Here is a 23164-nt window from a genome sequence, read left to right on the forward strand (position 1 = left end):
CTTCTTTCCAGCCTTTTTGCTTTGTTACAGAATAAAGTCTGGATACATTACAACTATGAAAATATATTTCCTTAGTTTAATTTCTTTAGTATATGCAGCAGTCACTGATAAGATTCCCCACATCACATTTAAAATACTACTGACTTCACACTGAATAGAACTGCTTTACAATATAACATGTACTTTACATCATGAATTTCATTATAAAACATCAATAAGAAATTTTTTTTTGCTTGCAGTTACTTCTTCAGTTCCTTCAGTGTCCCTTTTTAGGCAGAGTTCCCCCTGTTGGACATTCCTACCTAGCAAATTCAAACTCCACTTTAGAGATCATGGTGGTACTACCCAATATAAGAGTTTAAATTGAAAGATGGCTGAACTTGAGGCCCTCTTACAACTCAAACACATTCATATTTGTATCATTACTGAGACATGATATGAGTGCAATGACAGCACTCCTTCTATGCCATAGTTTAGTGCATATCATTCATTCAAGCCCTCAACAACTGTTGGGGAGCATCTGTGTCAGAAATACTATCACCTCATGGGATCCATGACCTTAAATTGGAACTCCTGGAAATATAACTCATCACTGAATCCAAATCTTACTTCTTTGCTAGCTACAGATCCCCATTGATGTCCCTCATATATCATGAAAATTCCTTTTGGTTTAAATTGTTATCATGGAAATTACCTTAAAACCATTGAGGGGTTAAATATCAAATCAAATACTCTCTTGCTAAGGGATTTCAGTTATCCAAGCATTATGTTATACACTTATACCTCTAAAAATTGATATAGTCAGTGCTTCACGGGCTTTGATAATGCCACTTTATTAGTGCAAATTGCATAACTATTGATTAGAAGCTCTAACATTCTTGACCTGGTCCTTACCAACTTAGCCTCTGCCTAAACACCACCTTGCATCTCCTCATTTCTAGTTAAATCTAATGACAAGTCAGTCAACTTCTCTGAAAGGCCGGGTGTATATTATTATCTCGAAGTTACGGAACATCAAATACAATTTGGTCAACACCATATTATCGAAGTTCCGTAACTTCAAAAATGAAAAAAAAATTGAAACATCAAATACTTACCTTGATGGGTTTAAGCAGGGGGGCAAGCCCCCCTGCACCCTCCCACACCCCCTGCTACTTAAATATACCAACTCCAAGATTGCGCTACAGTGCAGGGAAGGGAAATCTTCCCTTTCCACACCATACTCAATTAAAGTGCAACCTCGGAGTTGGCATATTTAAGTAGCTGGGGTGTGGGGGGTGCAGGGGGGCTTGCCTCCCTGCCTAAACACCCTTTACTTGTTGCTTTTTTTTTCAGGGCCTTGTAGAATTTCGATGGTTTAATGGTTCGATCACTAAAGTTCGATCTTTAGTTATTCAAAGCATTAAACTTTCGAGATTCTAATATAGACCTGACAGGCCCACTAGTACCACCCCACTGACAGATGAAACCATCTTTAGAGACATCACCAGAGCAAACCTATTTCAGCTTGTGGAAGACCTATGCCAAATTCCAAACAATCCCCTGCAAATGGATCTAGCTGAAAGGGCCACCACATTCAGTTCTGACTTTTAGCAACACCTTAACAGGAACATAGAGAAGCCAGTACCTGTCAGTCTGAAATATAATGGTAAATTCAGAAATAAACCTCTGTTGCAACTCTTGTATTAATAAACTATATAACAAAACATGGAAAAGGAAGAAAAGTTGAAATAAATCTCCATCCCCTTATCTCAGGACAGCAATGAAACATGCCAGCAAGGAATTGGAAAGAAGAATGAAAGTAGAATTAGGAAATGTAAAGTATAGTATGAGCTTAAGGTTGCCACATATACCAAAGAAACTACACATCTTTCTTCAGGTAATTATATAATACAATAATTCAAATTCCAAGGATATAGCCAATACATTACCAGACAAATTTAATGCTAATTTACCCCATGTACCTGCACTATTGTCTCAGTATCTGTAAAAAATTATTTTCCCCTGAGATCAGCTTAGAACAAGGCTTAAAATCCCTGCTGAAGACTAAAAGTAATACCTACTACCTTGTTGAGCTTATTCTTTCAGTGACATAAGTAGATGGTCCCCTGCAGTCCAATGATAGCATAAGCTGACATAATGCATTCATTCTTAGAAACAAGTAGTGACACAAGCTGTGCTCACTCATCATCCCATGGTTTCTGACAGAGAAAATACTTCGGACACAGTCTGCAGTGTAGGTTACAAACATGCACTGCCGTTTTCTGCTGACATGTTGATAAATATTTCCTTTAGGTAATGATCAGGCTTCTAACATTAATTAGCATTATTATTAACAAGCTATTTGCTGTATCATATACTAATGGTTTAGGAATTAAAAGAATTTACCTTTTCCCCAGGAGGACCTCGAGCCCCTGCATCACCCTAGAAAATAAAACAAAAGAAACCATTAAATAACTAACTAAATAAATAAATAAATAAATAAATACTGCAGTTTCTTGTTCTCAGAACAAACTTGTTACACCAATAAGAAAAATAGTGATTCATAGAACAGTAACGGAGGTGCTTACTCGTTCTCCAGGAGGTCCCCTTTCACCAGTAAGACCCTAAAATATACCAAATGAATAACTAGTCATTATTTAGAAGTGTTATAAGAGCTTAAATGATGCAGTTATTAACATGTCTTGATTTGTTTCTGAGTCATTATTACAGTAATAAGGAAAATGTAGTTTGAACACCGCATGAACATCACAGCATCATACTCTTATATCTCACTACAATAAATTAATATAACCATCAGACAAGTGACTAATAAATTACTGTACACAGCAAGAGATAGGAGAATAATGTAAAGGGCTCCCTATTGACACTGTGAGCTGGGTAGCTTTGCTTAGATCCCAAATCCCAATATCTGTAATTCCAAATTTCACAACTTTGAAAGCTAATATGAACAGTCACAAATTATAGCAAATCACAAATGTAATATTAAAAGAGTTTTGCAAGAAGGGCTTTAGATCTTGCCACCCCACTCCTCCCACTCATGCATACCAGTTCTGATATCACTATGCCGTGAACTAAGGGGAATATTCTGCTGCACCATAACCTAGGGCTTAATGTCTGTACAAATGTATATATGAATTATTTTCAAACAATGTTAGAAGGATCACAATTTTGGTCCTTAACATTATCAAGAGAAAAAAAGTTGAAATTCTGTGGGTGCCTGTCATACTGCTGGATGTGTTAAAAAATAACAGGCTGTAATGCCGGACCCAGCGGCATACAGGATGAGCCCTGACTACAGCTAAGGCAACCAGATTTCTATTAGTGGCCATGGCACTTATTGGCACGCGCACACACACACACACACACACACACACACACACACACACACACACACACACACACACACACACACACACACACAGAGGATGGTCATGCCCATCTTGGAGGATGAGTGTCCTAACTTGTGCATGCCACTATAGTTGATCCCTAGTGGAGGCAAGGGATCTTTAGGAGATAGAGTGTTGTCTACATGGAGGGTAAGGCTATGCTTGAGCCACACAGGAAGATACGCATGATACTTCTCAAACACACTGCATGTCATCATCTAGTACATCAGAAGTACATGCAGGGGCTAGGTATAGGCATTCCCCTGGCAGCAGTGTAATGCTGCCCCAGGATGCCTTATCTCATCACCAGCCCTGAACATGGGTCGGAATTAGTACAGAAGTAATTAAGTCAGGTCTGGTAGACACAACAGATAATGAGAGGCCCTGTGAACCGCTGATGGTCAGCATTTCTGTCTGAAGAGCAAATGCATAAAACATAAAGCCAACAGCTGTCACTCTAATACTTGAAACCATCATGTCCCCTATATGATGGTGAACAACATAGGCAAACCCTGAAGATAACTGTAAAAAAAAGTAATTCCTCTCCTTCACAATTCTTTCATGCTGGAAACTCCACAGAATAAAAGAAATGAAGATCTAAAGGATGACATTGTTCCCTCAAAACAGGAGCATCTACATCCTGATAAGCATATTTTTCTGTTTTTCCAGATTCTGGTAATAAAAGGACAACAAGCTTTGATAACTGTTTAAACATGCTAAAACTCTGCTGCTTCAGCTATATACATTCAGAGGAGTAAATTCAGAACCACACAAACCACACTGTAGATATAATACGAACACTGGCAATTAAATGATTAAAAAACACTTTTCTATAATTAGAAATATAATACATATATTGAAAATTGTGAATGACAATGAACTAACAAAGCAAGTGCTTCAAACTTACTTCACTGTGGAATCCCTTAGATTTAAAATTCTCTCCTTATATAACAAACATTCTTTTCTCTTTTTTTTGAGGTGGGTGTTTTCCTCTGTGCCTGCCAACAATCAGACCCTCTCTCGGTCAGCTGACCTATTGATTTCCCATATTTATTGAGAAGATGACTTAAAGGAGCTGGCATAGTAACCAGTCCATGGCATTAGTATGCAATGGTCATCAGCGATGTAAACACCCAAGACAACCCTGCCCCATCTTGAAGCAAGTGCTCCTGTGGGACATCCAATCTTAACCAGAGATTCAAACAAGGAAATGTGCACTCTAAGCATGTATTCCCACCCCAGCTCCCTGAGGTTAGGCGAGCTGGCAAAACCTTCTCATTCCTGTCCTCCTCCATACCGGTTTCAACAGGTGCCTGAGCTGCTAATTGAACTCAGGTTACCTGGGTGACAGTCAGGGCTTTATCCATCTATCGCAGTGGTGCTGGCTATAACAAACAGTCTTGCAGCATTTTACCATCCCATTCGCCTACTTAAGTACAGAGCTCTCAGACCATCAATCTTAGCATTCTATACAGGTTCTAAATGCACAGCAGCTACATTTTCACACTTCTTTTTTTTTTTTTTTTTTTTTTTTTTTTAATCCTTGAAGTATGCCTGCAATCTAACCAACATCATTCTACCAGTCTACTTCATGAGAATTAAGTTGCATAATAAAGTCAGTTTGAAATCTGGACTGAAAAGTTGTGCAACACTGAAATAGAATTAAGTTACCCCAAAAGCACTTCCTCTATAATATGAACTACAAAACTTAGGTTGGAGATCAGGTGGTAAATGTCAAGACAATCAGTCATCAGAGATGTCTTTTAAGAACCAGAATCACAAAGTCTGCTTTAATGAAATCGAAAGACTTTGATGAAGACTTTGACAATCTGAAAGATAACTGAAGACCTCCAGACAGGCCAAGGTGGTACTGGTGGGATAAGGATTCATAATGTAGGATGAAAACTGCATACCCCAAATTAAAGTTACAAACTCTTCTTAATCAGGAATCTGAAAATTCTCACTACACCTAATCAATAGTCCTACATTAATGGATTACTGCAGCTAAATGTAAGTATTGTGAAGAATCTTGCACCTCTTAGAAGTTGATATGTTCATATGTATTTACTAGGCATGCAGTCCATGAGATCACTGAGCAGCCTTCACCAATTTCACAACTGTTCCAGAACACTGCCTGGTTAGGTGACTTGCTCAGAGTCACACAGTAAGCAAACAGAGGCTTTAGGAATAAAACCATAGTCTAGAGGAATCAGCTAGTTAGCAGCTCATAGCCTTAATCCTATACACTAAATGCTAGACTAAAAACACTGAGGAAGATGTTGGAAATGGTTTGCATAATTCTACTTGAAATGCTTTAGCAAGGGATAGTACTGTTCATAGGTTCATTGATAGCTACTAGGTATGTGGTACAGGGCACCGCTGGTGCCTAGCCAAGCCCAAATGACAGAGTTTGGTTAAGGGACTTACTCAGAGTCACAGAGTATAGATGGGACACTTGGATTTAACATTAACAAACCACCAGAGTCACTATTTACTTATACAAGAAATGACTCAAGTATCTACAAGTCAGTATCCAACTGCAGTGTTCACTACCTTAAAAGTTAAAAATGTTTATAAAACTTGGAAGCAAAGTGTTGCCAAATGCACCTGTCCACCAATGTTTACTTCAGTCACTGTGGCTAACCTCTTTAACAGACTCCAAGAGTGCAACAAAGTAACCACAGCTGAAAATAACGCTGCAGCAAAGAAAACTAGAACAAACTTAACAGCAACAATAGTCCAATTAAGTGCATTTTATGTCTCAGTAGTTAGATGAGCAGTTAAACAGCTGGGGTAAACACATTTGTTTTTAAAATATTTTTACACTTTTCCCTGGAGTATGCCATACTGTCCAGATTTTGGAATGACACTATTTTCCCAACCTTTTGCTTCATCCCTCCAAAAATTAGAAATTATTTTGAGAAGTTATAAGTTAACAGTACCAGTAGTTTAAAAAGTGTTCATAATTTGGGGACCTTCCCCCTAATAATTTTTGATTTATCATTAACTCTGGGGGGAAAAAGTTGAGATCTATGCTAAAGACTATTGTTATATTAAGTAAGAGGTGGAACAGAAGCCAAAGCTCTCCCCACACTGCAAGGACAGAAAACATGTTATTTTCTCTCCCTCTCTACCTTAGGAGAAAGATAACATTCCTTTCACCTTCAATACAACCATTTTATTAGTAGCAATGTCTCAACCATACATGTTTATTACTTCGAATTAAATACTACCTGAACAGTAACTCACTTCATTAGGTACAAGAACACAAATGCCACTGTCATTTTCTGATCTTTCCAATGTGTATGAAGCATTGTATCAGATATCCAATTTTTTAGACACTGTTGCTTATATAACAAATGTAAGTGATGCTCATATGAATATACAACTAGATGGACAATGCATAGAGTAATAGAAAACATAACATGCTTTTCAAGTTCTAACAGCTGCCTGGGCCACATTCTGTTCATATTTGAGTATAAACAGTAGACCATGTAACTGTAACATTACAGATATCACTACTAAGTTGATTATACTTGTAGCTTTAATACCAATAACTACTTAAAAAAGTAAACTACGATTGAGTATATGCTCAGACGCACATGGATCATTGTGTATAAAACTGCAGTGCAGCAATTCATATGCTTCATCTACTGTGTTATTTCTGCAGGATACCAAAAAGATTTGTTCACTGATCTGTACTTACTCTGTCACCAGGTGTGCCAGATATTCCAGGCTCTCCTTTATGACCTTTGACTCCATTTTCTCCAGGATCACCTGCATCCCCCTTTAAAAGAGTTAGTGTCAATAAAGAATATAAGAACTATGATAAATTCAGAAACACATACAATTCAAACATATAAAAGAGCTACATAGAAAAGTGTGGCATTCCTACCTTGTCTCCTTTCATCCCTGGAAACCCATCCCCATCAATCTAAAGAACAAAAACATTGCATTAAAATGGCAGAAAACAACAAATTAATGTGAGCATTCAATACCACAATCCTCTATGAGAATGGTTGTTTGAAATGTGCAAAAGCTACAATTGCAGTAGGCTAGGAAATATCTCTGAAATGCATTTCTACAAGCATTTGAGTAGTTATTTTGTTAAATATGAAAACTTTTGAGACTTAATCAAATGTAAATAGACAGAGTGCTAATCAAATAAGATATCTGGTAAGCAATGACATTACAAAGGCAGCAATATAGATCTGATTAGACTGTTTGCCGTAAATAAGAACATTGACAGATTCACTACATTTATGTGGACATCACCTAACAAAAACACTACAAATGCCTGCAATATAGATCTGATTAGATGGTCTACTGTAAATCAGGACATTGACAGCTTCACTACCCAGAAAGATAAAATGTAAGTTTACTCTTAGAGTTAATTCCAAAAAAGGATTGGCTGTCCCATCACCCCACTAATGACAGCAGTCACATAAAAACATCATAATGAGTTTCAGATGTATCTTGCTATACCAATTATTAATCCAGCTAACCACATATATTTATATCCATCCAGGCCAAAAGCTTACATAACAGTCTGACAGTTAATGACAGGATGCTTTTTCTAACAATTCATGGACAGTCTGTGGACATGGACGCCATGATTAAATATTTAAATCTCTAAATTTGAGATATATCAGAATATAACTCAACCTGTTATGAAATTTCACTTGGTATGAAAACTCCCAAGAAGGAACTATATTATAAACACAGTATCAAATAACAAACGGGCTGAACAAAATGGAAGAAACTTTAAATAGCTATTCAGATGAGGTGATAAAACTGCAAAGTCAGAGGTCAAAATGAAGAAAGGCTAGATGAATATGAGATTGCTCAAGAAGAGATGTTTCATGAAATAACAGAATTATAGGACAAAACATGTAAGAAAAACCTGAGATTTTCTACTGTACCTGAATAGCTGGAAGGAACAGACTATATTAATTTTATGGAAGCACAAATAAGCAACTGGACTGGTGTTCCACAGAAGGCGTTGTTAATTGAAAGGGCACATCATGTGTATGCTCCATACCTGACCATGAGAAAGCAACCTAGACCTTTAACAGTAAAGATGCAATCCTACCAGCAGAAGGAGTTGATTCTGACAAAACTGTGGCAGAAGGGCAAAGTACTCAAAGTGGAAGACAGCAGAGTGTTTGTGGAAAATGAATACTTACTGTACACCATGAAGAAGAAGAGTAAATCTATATACATCAGTAATTATGGAATATCAAAATGCAGTCTGTACCCAACTATCTTTAGAATATTCTTTCCTGGAGGGGCAATATCATTTTTTGATGCAGAACATTTTAAGGAGGAAATACAAAAAAATTGTCCAACAAAAATTCAGCTGTGAAACAAAATGAGATTCTACTTCTTGTTCTTCTGGTAATAAAGACCACAAAGAGACTGTGCCAAGTGAAGCCTTTTCCAATGTTTCAAAAGAAAAAAATTGAGACACAGCAAAAAGCACAAGAGTTCAATAGAAAAACCGTTGGCAAGGAATTATACTGGATTTGAGAGATGGACATAAATAAGAATAAAACCAGCAACTCTAAAACAGACAAATAAACGTGGGATTACAAATCATTAATTACATTTGTGAAATATGACATAATAAGAAAAACTGGAAATATTGAATCTGTTTTTTTGACTTTGTTAAACTTATGGGGGACTCTAAAGCACATGCCGTACTTCATGTCATTAATGTTTGGAGGAACACTTAGGAGAGGGGGAAGAGGAAGGAAAGAGTTAACTAAGTAAAATAAAATGTTAGTGTACATGATATAAACTACATTGCTATAAAGTACATTTTTCTCAGTTATCTTCAAGTGTGATCAGGATACTAAAGTAAACAGATGCTCTATTTTTTCATTCTTTTTTCAGTCTCTTTGTTCAGTTATGTAGGCACTGCAACGTAAAAATAAGATGAAAAGTCTGATTAAGAGTATGATACCAGAAAAAAATGATGTGTTTTTCTCATTCTTGCACAGGGGCATTACTGAATTAAAGCCCTTGGCTTTATATAGTAACAAGTTTTAAGGGAAAGCAAATAAATAAAAAAGACCATTGAATATAATAAAGCTTTCTTCTAGCAAATAAATAATAAATACTTGTATTTGGTTCTCATGTCTCTGATAAACAGCAATAAAAACAGAGAACTTCTTCCTTTTAAAGGCTTTCTTTCAATGACTAGGAGATATTTTCTGAAAGCATTCAAGTGTTTCTCATTCTGGGGGAACAATAAAGTTAAGACAAAACTAGACAGCACATAGTAGAAGCACAGGTGGTATCATGCATCTTAAGTATGGATAACTTTCCTTTTAGGTTAACCCATGTCTGTGAGTGTGGCTGTCAGTTTGGGACAATTATTCCTATTATGATGGTATAACTTCAGTATTTGAATATATACACAGTTTTATGTGTTAGTATTAAGTTAATAAGTTTTAGTGGTGCATTGAGCGTGTACTTGTGATTTTTGTTTTAGGGCTTTCAATAAAACAAAAGGTTTTGTAACGTGTGACATAGGTTCAAATGAATATGACAAGTAACAACTATATAAAAGATCAACCTGCTAAACATTAGTGTGTGCATGTAACACAACAACTGGAACTAGGTAACTTAAAAAAGCTGTTACAAATAAAAGGAGGGAATAATAGCATTTTAACATAAAGATGCTTTCCATATTATCTTAAAATGTCAATGGTCTCACAGATATATGCAAAAAAGAAAGAGTAGTGAACTATATTAAAAATGTAGGGTCCAAATAGCTATGCTACAGGAAACACATTTGGAAAGGGATGAGCATGTACATTTGATGAATACATGTTTTCAGGATGGTTATTCAGCAGAATACCTGGGGCAGAGAAAAACAGGAGTACTTATACTAATTGTAAGAGGAGCTCCAATAGTGATAGAAGATGATAAAAAATATAATAATGGTAGACTCGTAGTACTAAGGAGCTACTGGCCAGGGAAGAGGATTACACTGGCATGTATTTATATTCCACTTAAAACTGCTATATTGAAGCTTAAGAAATTTCAAGGAGAAATAATTAGATTTCAGCAGGGAATATTACTTATAGAAGGAGACTGGAATTTGATTTGCAGTAGTGAAGATGTTTCTGGGGGCCCAGAAAGGAAAGTATAACAAAGGAGGGCAGATTTTTGAAAAAAGTTATGAAAATATTTAGCATGGAAGATGTGAATTCAGTAGCAGGAGTTTGGAGTGCATTTATATATTTTCCCCAAGATACAAAAAGTGGGCCAGGCTAGACAGAACTTACATTTCACAGGAACATGTGTATTTAATCAAAAGTTTTGATATGCATACAATAAATACTTCAGGTCATGTGCCAATAATATCTAAAATATAAATGCAGGGTAATGAAATAAAAATGAGACACTGGTGCTTTCCCCCAAATTTGTTGAAAAGAGAGGACTTTTAGGAATGGGGAGTGGAAATTATTCGGGAGTTATTAGAGAAGATAACATTTCTTCTGAAAATATTGCTAGTGAGTGGGATAATATTAAAGTGGAGTTTAAAATAGGGTGGAAATAAAAGAACAAGAGATATTGCTAAGAAGTAACAAGAATTATTTAGAGGGATTGACAAATGTTAAAGTAATGCAGAATAGGCGGAATCTCACAGAGCAAGAAAAGGAGCAACTGCAGAATGCTAAGCAGAAAATAAAGGATTACCTTGAAAACATGCATGAGTTTAGAAATATTGCTGTTAACCAACTATTTTTTGATAACACCAGAGCACAAAAACTTTTAGAGCAATGACACAGGCAACAGAAAGTAGAAAGGGTTGTCGCTATGCTTAGGGGGCCTATAACAAGGAAGATAATAAGAGATCCTGTAGAGGTGCTAGAAATATTTTGGAAATTTTATGAAACTTTGTATGAAGCAGAGAATTGTGGAGATCAATAAAATGTACAGATGGAAAGGTTTATTGAAGAATTAAATATGCCAAAGTTAGAGGTAGATGAGGCTCAGTTACTAACAGTTAGGCTAGGAAGAAATGAGATGAAAATATTGATGTATAACCAGTCCACTTGAAAGTCCCCAGGAACTGCAGATGATATTATTTTATTTATTTATTTACTTTATTTTTATTTTACATTTGTTAACCGGGGGTGTCTGACTGAGCCGAAAAGGCCCCTTTTCAGCAGAGGCCTGGGGAGAAAAGCTCCACACAGAAAAATAAGAGATACATTTAGACATGATCAGTATGCACACAAATTACAAAAGACATGTTTTTACAGTGGTATGCAGCACATCAACAGTTGACAGTGGAGAGAACAAACAAAAAAATATTAATTTAAAAATAAAGGTACTTAATAGATTTGTGGTGTAGAGCTGAAATTTGGAACATAGGTAGAATACATACATAGTACACAGGTACAGTACATACATTGTAGATTAGCCAGTGTTTGTGAGAATAGTTTTCAATCTTAATCAAGTACTCTAGGTTTAGTATGTGTACCTTATCCGCTTTCAATAGCCTGGGGAGCAATCATGGCACTGCCAACTTTGCTTGAGATGTTGCCTGATGAGGTCTTTAAAGGAGGCTTTGGATGATGTGTTTTGAATGCTAGTGGGGACAGAGTTCCATTTTTTAGCCACTGGACTACTATATAGTGCATCTCCAAAGCTATTGTAGCTGTTGGTGACTTCTAGTAGTAGTTTGCTTGATGATCTAAGAGGCCTTTTTGCTGAGTGATGTTTCACTAGGTTTTTGAGGGCAGGACACTTATTGGGGAGGTAACAGATAGAATATCAGAGGCAGAGCTGATTGTAGGTTAGGAGGTTGGGCAGTTCAAGCCAGTGGAGCTGTCTCAAAGCAGTACAGTGATGAGTTCTATATGAGCAATTTGCAGCAAAGTGGGCAATTCTGTTATAGCAGGCTTCCATTTTGCTTAGTTCAGTTTTGTTGAGATAAGTCAGAATGGGAGATGCATAGAGTAGGGTGGATAGAAGTTGGGAGCGAGCAATGGCTGATCTTGTGTTGTTGGTAAGAAATGATTTGATACGGTAGAGTGATCCCAGTTTGGCATGTACTTTTTTAATAGTTAAGTTGAGATGACTATCAAATTTTAGGTGGGAGTCTATGGTTATCCCCAATAGCTTAGCCTGTGCCACTACAGCGATTGGAGTAGCATTTGTGGAGTAGATAGTGAATTGACTATTATCAGTGTTTTTGTTAGAACTGGTTATAATCATAAGCTGAGTTTTCTTTGGATTGAGGATAAGTTGGGCTTTGGTTAGGTAGTTTTCAACGTCAGAGAATGCTAGCTGAGTTGTTTGCAGGAGGGTGGGAATGTTTTGTGCAGCACGGATTAAGGTAGTGTCATCTGCATACTGAATGATAGATGAATGCTGTGTGGAGGTATGGAGGTCATTTGTGAAGATTGTGAATAGTAGTGGTCCTAGGATAGAACCCTGTGGGACTTCTATAGTTATGGGCAGCTGAGGAGAGAGAGAATTTTCCCATTTCACAGCTTGGTACCTGTCAGTTAAGTAGCTTTGGAATCAGGTGAGAGTGGAATTTGATAGGTGATATTGGTTTAGTTTCTTTAGCAGGATTTGGTGCGAGACTGTGTCAAATGCGTTGGACATATCCAAGAAAAGAGTTGACACCTGCAGGCCTTCATTTTTGAGACGGTTTACTGTGTCTGTGAAGCAGAGGAGGGCTGTAGTGGTACTATGGGCAAGTCTGAAACCATGCTGAGTAGGTGACAGGATGTTGCTGTCTAGGAGATATTTTAGCATCTGGGTATGGATGCATTTTTCTAGGATTTTGGCTAGGGGGGAGAGTAAAGCAATGGGTCTGTAGTTATTAAGTTCAGTGGAGGTCTCACCTTTATGTATGGGTGTAACATAGGATATTTTATACCTGATAAAACCAGAATATTGCATTTCAGTGTTGTGCATTTTGAGGCAGTTTCAGATGTTTTTGGGATACAAAATTAATGAACCTAAAACAAAGGCAATAGCTGTAAATTATGTGCCCACACATGAATTGGTTCAGCAATATCCATATTTATGGGGACATGATAAAATGAAGTATTTAAGAGTATGGATTAAAAAGGATTCTGGTGTGGCAGCCAAGGATATGTGGGATGAAACTAAACAAAAGATAATACAAAAACTGAGAAATTGGATGCTCTGTTATATGGATATGGATAGTAAAATACAAGCAGTTGAAATGATTTTAATCCCTTTAGTTTTATACACAGGTCAGGCATATTTTTATCAACCACAGGAGAAATTGTGGATAGCAATTAATAAAGAACTGAAGGATTTTATCTGGACAGTGAAGATGGCAAGAGTCAAGTGGGATAAGCTGATTCTTCCAATAGAACAAGGCAGTTTGGGATTACCCAATTTGAAGGGGTATTTCATAACTACACAGTTAAGGCTCCTATACATAACACAAGCAGAAATGTGTAATTCTAAGTGTAAAGAGATGATGATGAAAAGGGAGAAGCTCAAGAAACAAGGACAGACTGGGAGTTTGCAAGCAGATCCTTACGGAAAATAATAATAACCACACAAAACATATTCATAAAGTAGTAGAAATTATTCTAAGAACTAAGCCAACATGGAAATGGAGAATGGAAATTCTGACGATAGGGATGACTAAAATCAGGGATACAATCAATATGCAAGAGGGGGCTGGAATTCATTGGCAAAAGAACCAAGGTCTTAGGAGTAAATTATTAGAGAGGGAAAGGTAATAGAATGGGGAGAGGACAAGAATTTATTTGAACTGTAGGATAGAGATTGCCTTTCCTATCACAGACTGATATCAGAGTATAGGCAAAGAGATAGAAATATGGGGGTCCTAAGTGAAAGACCAGCACTGGTACAGTTTTTAGTAGAATCTAGAACAAAAGTTGCTGTTAAAAAAGAAATAATTAGTACAGCATGCAAAATATTGCAGGTTAACTATAAGAATCAATCAGAGGAGGTTAGAAAGGATTGGGAAGAAAGATTGGATAAGCAATTTGCAAAGAACCAATGGGGGATATATGTATGTCTCCCAAATATGAAACAGTCTAGAATATTTAGGTTCTTTGCTTGGAAGTGTTTACATAGGTATTTCTACACTCCCAGTAGATTCCAAATAATTTTTCCTCAGGTAGATAGCAAATTTGTGGGATGATGGGCAAGAAAGAGGTAATTGGAAACAAATTTTCTGGGAGAGTAATGAATTGGCAGACTTTAAAGATTCTCTGCAGACTGCTCAGTCAGAGAAACTGGGTGAGCAAACTGGTGTAGCTATTGAAGTGATTTTTTTGAGCTATGATACTGAATCGGAATTGCCTAGACATAGTAAGGCTTTGCTGAGTCTAATTATGGTGGCTGACAAAAAAGCAATTACTAGAAAATGGAAATCAAAGTCTAAAGCAACTGTATTAAAAGTAGTGCATATTGTAAAAGAGATAAAAAAATGGAATTGGGATCTTTAGAAAAGGATAGTAGCAAATTATATAGAAAAAATGGGCGTTGTGGGAACAATACCTGCAGAGGAGGAACAAGGTTTAAAAGAAGGTAGGATATGAATGAGTTATGTAATGTTTGACTGACAATGACTGGAGAGATGATAAGTAATGTATAATGTTTGCAACTAAAATTATGCCAACGTGGTTTATGATGTGTGATGTTTGCAACTAAAATTATGTCAATATGGTTTGTTTTCATTTATATTAATGTATTGTTGCCTATATTAAATGTGATAATTTAATAAAGATGTTTCTTGTTTAAAAACAGGCTGTTTATAAAGAAATTTGAGGTTAAGTTAAAAAATCTCAAACAGTGCTCCTGATAATTATGTCACAACAAAACATCTGAACATCTGATAGGTTCTATCCTTGAAACAATAATATTGGACAGGACGGAAACAGTAGTAAAACAGCTCTGAAATACAAACAATCCTGGGCAATTTCAGTATGAATTCAAAAGCACAGATTTAGGAGAAGGTGGGTTACACAACAATCTTATATGTGGGTTCATATCATTTTACTGAAAGCTTACTTCAGTGAAATTAATTGGATGAGCCTATTTCATTGAAAATAAATTTCATCAAAAATTAATTTCACTGAAAATGCATTTCATTGAAATATTATTTCACAACAAATATGGCAAAACATGCTTTTGCAGGGGGGAAGCTCTCCTATACCCCCTTACTGATATATATATATATATATATATATATATATATATATATATATATAAAAAACACACATACTGAATCAGTGTTGGAATGAAAACACAATCATCTACAAACCTGGGGGTATGACATCATGCTTACTGTTGCAATTTACTCATACTCTGTTAGACTCACTTCCACAATAACTTGTGTGGTGATGTGAGGTAGTGTCAGCTGTGCCAGGGAGAGTAGGGCAGTGCATGTGTAATATATGCCAGCATAGCTAGCTGGAGTTTTGTAAAGAATTATATGTCATTTGAATATCAAACAGATTTTTACAGATGCTTGTGTTAAAAATGTATATATAATGTTACTGATGTTAAAAATGTATCAACAGTGGGTCCTGCTGGACAGAAATGGAATATACATGTATGTCAGACTGCATTGTTGTAACTGATTAAGTGTATATATTTTAACAGAGGATACTGAAAGGGAAGGGGTTAAAGTTAGCCCAGCTAACCTTAAGAAAAATAGCCTGAAATTAAAAGACTTCGTTTAGGCTATAACAATTGTTATCTCACAGGTCTTAATGCAGCCAGAGAGGCAATGTCTGTGAAAAGCCTGGGCTGGGATTCTGCTCTAGTGTCCTTAGTGGTGAAGTAATTGCTACCCTAGGGTGCCAGAGAATGGCTTGTTAGTTTCTTCAGGAAGGGTAGAAGTGATGATATTGTTCTACAGTTTCCAGATGCTGTAAAAAACCTTAGCTAAAGTTCTATGTGTGTCTTGTGACACATCAGTGCCAGATCCTGTCTCAGTTTCTAGTGAGAGGGTTGTGTGAGAACCACAGTTGTGATGTCATTCTGTAGCCAGCTTGAAATTATATTTGAATATTAGTGGGTGATGTGAGGTGTGCAGTCTATTTTTTGACCTCACAAGACACTCATCCACATTCATCTCGCCTTGCTTTTCTTTAGTAAGTAACTAGGGAACAGTAATTCTTCAGTCAGTAAGAACAATATAGTGAGACAGTTAAATTTTTTTTTCTGTATCTGTCAATTGACTCCCCCATTCTGAAACATAAACTATATCAATCACATCACTGTCACTCACAAAAAATAAAAAATATTGAAACCAGAGTATTCAAGTGTGTGTTTAACAATCAACAATCAGATACATGCCAATATCTGAACAATTGTTAAACACACACTTGAATGCCCTGGTTTTAATATTTTTTTTAATTTTTCTTTTGTGATTGATAGTGATATGATTTATGTTTTAGAATGGGGGAGCAATTGTGAATTGTTACTTGATCAAAAAGAGATAGAATAAGACTGAATAATCCACCAAACGTTAAGCACTTTCATTCCATACAATTGGAACTTCATCAGAAAGTGTGGACCATTAAAAATCTCTAATTTCAACAATAAGGTACACAAAACATGTGACCCTAACAAACAATGACACGTTAATTAAGCAATATAATCAAGAATAACCCATGCAAATTGAATTTAATCAACCACACTATATGATCTGCAACATAACATATGAAATATATAAAATATTATATTTTGTGCAACACAATGCATGATATATTCACAGTCTGGAGGCTCACGTCTTAAAAATACTACAAATAGAAATAGCTTCATTTAAACATGGCAGTATATTAGCTTGTAGAATAAGTTGCCACTTAATTCACACTGCTTAAGTTTTAACTCCCAAGGTCCACCCCTTACATTTGGAAATATCTGTTCTAGCACAAAAAATAAAAAAAAAGTTTTATGATTTTTTGACAAGAAAGTTTATTTTTAAAGAGTTCATTATTCTTATTTGATGTTCAAATATCATAAATATGTTCATAAATTTGATGTTTTAACTGTTTTGTGTTTTACCTATATAATAAAAATGACAGCAGTCACAAAAAGCAATATAAACTACTCTTGCTGAATTGCAATCACAGGTATAAGACAATTTAAAACTGTAAGAATTAGTATGTAACTGTAAAGTCTGTTAGACAAAAATATATTTACATTGTGGGCAACATCCACAATTAAGCATTCCTTTATTAGTTCTACTGCAGGGAAAAAACAATATATATATATATATATATATATATATATATATATATATATATATATATATATATATATACATACATATATATATATATATATATATATATCTATATATATATATATATATATATATATATATATACATACATTATATATATACACACACACACACACACACACACACACACACACAAACACACACACAAACACACATATATATATATATACATATATATATTCTGTTCACAAATTTATAAGTGAACATATTTAAATGTTAACATTAAATAAATAAATGTGAAAAATCTGCAGTTATTTCAGAAATTCAAATCACAAAACAAATGCATGCTTTTCAGCAAAAACCTTTTTCAAAATTAACAGCACAGCAATGGAGCTTTTAAAAAGCATGGTAAGTGACAGTACAAGCACATATAAAGATGTTAGGTACAGTGTTTTATAGTTCAGGTAAACTGTGTAAATTCATTAAGAGTTATAACAGTTGAAAATTATATTATATAACAGCATTATCCACTCTGAAACTTACAATTTTTCCTGGTGGGCCAGCTGGACCCTAAGATAAAAAAGAAAAAGAAAATATTATTTAAAGTATTAAATTGTTAGAAAAAAGAGAATACAAATGTACTGCAGTAGAACACTAAGGCTATATTAACTTTAATAAAATGTGATATGCCATAAGACATTATTTTAGTAGAAAGAAATCATGTAAGTGTGATAGAAATAATCTACTCTGTTAAAATGAGGAGTTAAAGCAAGTATATTGTTTTGTTAAGAAAATAAATAATATTCTACCAAGAGAATAATACACAAATGTGTTACTTTAAAGCAAGAATGGAAGAAATAAAATGTATGCTATTATTTGACGAAGGAACATATGTAAAACACTTCAGAGCCATGTAGCACAGACATTAATAATGCATTCAGCCTACTATTAATGGACTGATGTATATTCCTAATCATGTCTGTCTTTCCATGACTTAAAAAAGCATGAAGATGAAAATATTTGCCTTTTTGTAGATCAGCAGGAATAAAACTGACTTGGTGCAAGAATCATTGATGATGGATAGCAGCACAACGATTTAATGGATAAAATAGCCTGGAATATACCTACCTGTGATTTACAGTGCATCAGGTGGGCAGATAACACTGAAGGCAGTTCTAAGAAAGGAGAACATTCAGGAAGGCACACAACATCACAAAATATGCTCCTTATGGCATCTTAGTGGTGGTTGTCACATAATGTGCATTCCTTAATAAATACTCCTTTTGTAGAACTGCATTGTGCACTACTTTTTTTAGGGATATGTGCTATTGTTCACATGCTTCCTATGAATGTCTGTTGCCTTGCCCTCTTCCATTGCAAATCACAATGCTGCAATGCTATATGTCATGCTGTTCCAATACTACCTACAGAAATACAGTCACTGCCCTGTTCATATGCAAGTGCACAGGCTGTAATATTGTATAACCTGCTTTGGAGCTAAATACGTCAGAACAATGTACTTCCTACAGTGTTAAATACTGCACTGTCTTGAATGGCATTCTAGGTTTCTTCTCAGTGCTTCATACATTTCCCTTTCTGCTCTTTTAAGAATTGTGAGCCTGTCAATACAGTGGGCAAGATACCCCCCTGTCCTTTGTCTGGTGTTCAGCATATTTATAAATATGATCACTGAAAGGTTGGACAAAATATTAGAACTATGTCAGCTACAATTCAGTGCAATAAATGCAAAATAACAAATATGGAAAAATGCAGGAGAATGGTATACACCTAGAAGGGAAACAGCAGTAACAAGTGAGGAGGGGACACTGGAGTTGCTTTCATCCACTGACCTAGAAATAAACAAAGCAAGCAACGTGAAAAGGTGGAAAAGAAAACCGTCAGAATACTGGGATGCTTCAGAAAATGCAGTGCTCATCAATGCACTTATGACATGCATATCAGCACCTGTAAGATGTGCAGCATTTCACTGATCCTATGATATCTGTGCTAGTAAAAGATTTACTACCTCGCCCTCCTGATTTTTTTTTCACCCATGCAATAGAACACATTTCATTATAGTTTAAAAATGTAAGTCCTTATCTTAAATTCCCAGATTTGTGACAGATGAGAAAAACACATATTATATTATCAGCCACTAATCTACAAAAGAAACCAAGCAAAAATAAAGTACATAGATTAATAGTTTCACAGACAATTACTCAGATAACAGCCCTATGAGGCAGTTTTAAGCCTAGGCAGAATTTACAGTGGATGTGTAAAGTAAGGAAGAATTCAGCAGCTAATATTACTAATATACTAACTGTAATGTCAACTCACTCACTTGTCTCTAAATTACTAAATGTATTTAAGCAGGTGTCGACAGTAAGTCCAGATCTTTAAGGTTATCTCAGTCAGCAGGATAATTCTTTTGAACACTCCACTTTTTGATTTCTTTCCATATGGCACTCGTTTCTGCCTGCAAATCCTGTTTTTTATTACTTTTTGTCTTTCTGTAAGTAAAACACTAATACCACTGGTTGAAGCAATTTCAGTGATCAATGCTACTTTTGTCTTTTTTCCTGGACTACTATAACTAGTTTTCCCACATCTGTTTTTGAACTATTGGTAATGGGCAATCCCAGGTGATACAAAGTTCATTGTTCTCTACAATGCTTTGTGGTTTGTGTTTTTAGTGCTTCTGAACTACTTTAATATTGCAGTTTTTGCACAATACCCAGTGCAACATTTTGACACATTACATTGCTTTTAGTATAACGTCCTCTGCCATAGGTATATCACACCAAACAACAAGATGTGCAACTGTTTCTAGTTCTTTTTTACAGAACCCCCATTTGTCTGTTTCAATCACATGCTCAATGGGCTTTATAACCAATGTGTACATAGTCCACTATCTTCTGTCACCATTAATAATGTTTAACTTTTGGTTTCAGTTCACCTCTCTTTAACCATTCTTGTGTCAAATCCTGATCAAACTGAGGCTGCTCTAGAAGAGCTCTGTATATTCCACCAGAAGGAGAAACCGTTTTGGTCATGAAGCTTGTGATGTGGTTATTTTCTTCGCTTGCAGTTTTTTCTTATATCGTCCTACTATCACTGACAAAGGAACTACCTTTAAAAAGGCCCACTACAAGTCACAGTTCTTTCCTTCAGTTACTAAGCAGTCTGACAAGAGAAATAAATAGGACTAAGAAACTCTATGCCAACATTCTCCAAATAAGAACTGTGGGTCAGAAGGCAGACCCATTCACTAAGATGCCTTTGAATATCTAAAGTTATGATAAGTGTCTATGTAATAACCAATATATTACTATGAGGTGTAATACAATATTTCCTACTTCTTTACATTAGTCTTTGTCAGTTAAATCAAGATAAACTATGCTAGGTGACAGTAACCCAAGTATTGAAGGACGTCACTGCCAAAACCATCTCTAACAAAGGAAATACTGTTTACACAAATTTCTGGTGAATATGTGTGTAAAGTTAAAAAAAAGTCTGTGCAGTTCATGCATCCTAGAATGTGGTGAAACTAACATCTCTCCAGTAAAATGTTGCCTGATCCTTGATCTGGCTAAAAATAAGCTTACTGCTTTACCAGTATCACAAAGTAATACAATGAGATAACCACAAAGACACTGTCCACTCACTGCTTGGCTTGCCAATCCTAACATGGACAAATGAAATAAACAGCTGTTTGGGCTAACGCACAGCAGGTTTGCATACTATAGTATAAATCACAGTCCTCCTAATATTCATGGTATTAAGGCTTCCCATCTTTTGATCCTATGCAGACTATATCTTGGTTAAAGGAAACACAGACACCATATTTAGTTGAAATTCAGGTTTTCTATGATGAGAAACCCCATACTGATATAAAGTCAGGAAACCTGATTTAAAGAATGCCTACAAGCCTGAAATATTACCTGCCAAATTATTCTACCAAAAAAATGGGTGTTCAAAGCAGGAATTCAACATTTGTAAATGTGATGGACTCAAAAGGTAGAAAGGCAAGGAATTTTAGAAAATAAATTAAGCTCCTGCCCAGATGTGGATTTCTCTGCAGGAGTGTCTGAGTTCAAAGATACCCTTGAGAAAAATTTGGAGTACCTCATCTTGGGCCACAGACATGCTCCTTTCCATTCTTTGTCTGGAAACATGACATATTGTATTAGCAGAGACAGGGGCTCCTGCACTTAGTACTGTGTATGCGCCACTGTGAGCTTCAGTTGGGATTCTGTACTTAGTGCTGTGTGTATGCCACTGTGAGCTTCGGTTGGGATTCTGCACTTAGTGCCGTGTGTGCACCACTGTGAGCTTTGGTTGTGGATGAGAAAGAGTCTATGACTGGACAACTTATCTTGTAAAAATGAAAATAGTTAAAAAGATAAATGCATTTAAAATAAGTAAAACTATAATATAAGTGCATCATACAAACAACTTATTAAGTCTCACACAACACGGTTTCTGGCCATACCGCAGCACTATAACAGTTCTACTCAGCTTTGCTACCACCATCAACAAAACCAGCAATGCAGGGAGCTTAGCAGCAGCACTTTTCCTTGAGTCATCAAAAGATTTTAACACCATGTCTCACCAAAAGCTACTCCACAAATTCTATTCACAGGGACTTCAATACTTATTAATTGTCCAAAAAGATAGCTCAAGAAGTTAAACTCTGAGCTCAAGCAGAAAAATAAATCCAAGAAATGGAAGACAAAGAGTTGCTCAGGAAACCAAAGAAGTGCAGAAATACAATTTTTAATGTAAATAACAAGCCACATGCTTTTGCCAAAAAACTTCATTGGGTTGAAAAACAATTATGCAATTAATTAAAATATTTAAAACACAGACCATGTGATCTATATGAGACAATAAAAACAATACTCTTTATTATCTGCCAGAATGCATTTTTAAAACAGGTTTTACAGTATAGAATCATTCAAACCCAGAGGTTGATCAGCCCTAAAATACTAATTCAATTATATTTAACATTTTCAGTTTTCACGTCACCCCCCTCTGTTATTCTCATATAAAATCTGTAAAACAGAAAAATTAAAAGAATGACTGCTAGCTATTCCAGCAACGTGTTTAAAGAATAAATATATGATAACCTTTCTTTTTATATCAGATAAATAATCTCCCATACATTCTTACAATTTGCATCTTTTCAATTTGCAATCCATTTTGCCAATACAAAATGTCTGACATTTTATACTTATCGCAATAGAATAACATTCTTAGTATCATAATTGCATATACACCTATATATATATGTATATATATATATATATATATATATATATATATATATATACATTTTGTAATTTCAAAATTCCACAATGCCGACGTTCTAAATACCAATGTTCAGAGCTCTGAGATTGTGGAATCTCAAAATTAAAAAAAAAAAAAAAAAAAAACACAAACAAAATTACATCAAGAAGCAATTTTTGCAGGGGGGGAAAGCCCCCTGCACCCCACACCCTCCCCCTCTGCAACTCCAAGATCGCACTACAGTGAA

The 23164-nt window shown here is 35.6% G+C and overlaps 1 protein-coding gene across 3 annotated transcripts in view; it reads right to left on the reverse strand.

The window, feature by feature from the left end:
• The window catches only part of LOC122807296 (collagen alpha-1(VII) chain-like), a gene marked incomplete at its 5' end in the record, with an annotated part of 1562855 nt that overhangs the window by 1062578 nt on the left and 477113 nt on the right, over positions 1 to 23164 (reverse strand). For all 3 annotated transcript variants that reach the window (XM_044078425.1, XM_044078422.1, XM_044078423.1), the window contains 5 exon segments: positions 2389 to 2424; positions 2571 to 2606; positions 7096 to 7176; positions 7285 to 7323; positions 18172 to 18198. In XM_044078425.1, coding sequence (XP_043934360.1) covers positions 2389 to 2424; positions 2571 to 2606; positions 7096 to 7176; positions 7285 to 7323; positions 18172 to 18198 — 219 coding nt within the window.

This window comes from Protopterus annectens, chromosome 7.part0 (genome assembly GCF_019279795.1).
Source record: "Protopterus annectens isolate FY-2018-M chromosome 7.part0, PAN1.0, whole genome shotgun sequence".
Lineage (NCBI taxonomy): Eukaryota > Metazoa > Chordata > Ceratodontiformes > Protopteridae > Protopterus > Protopterus annectens.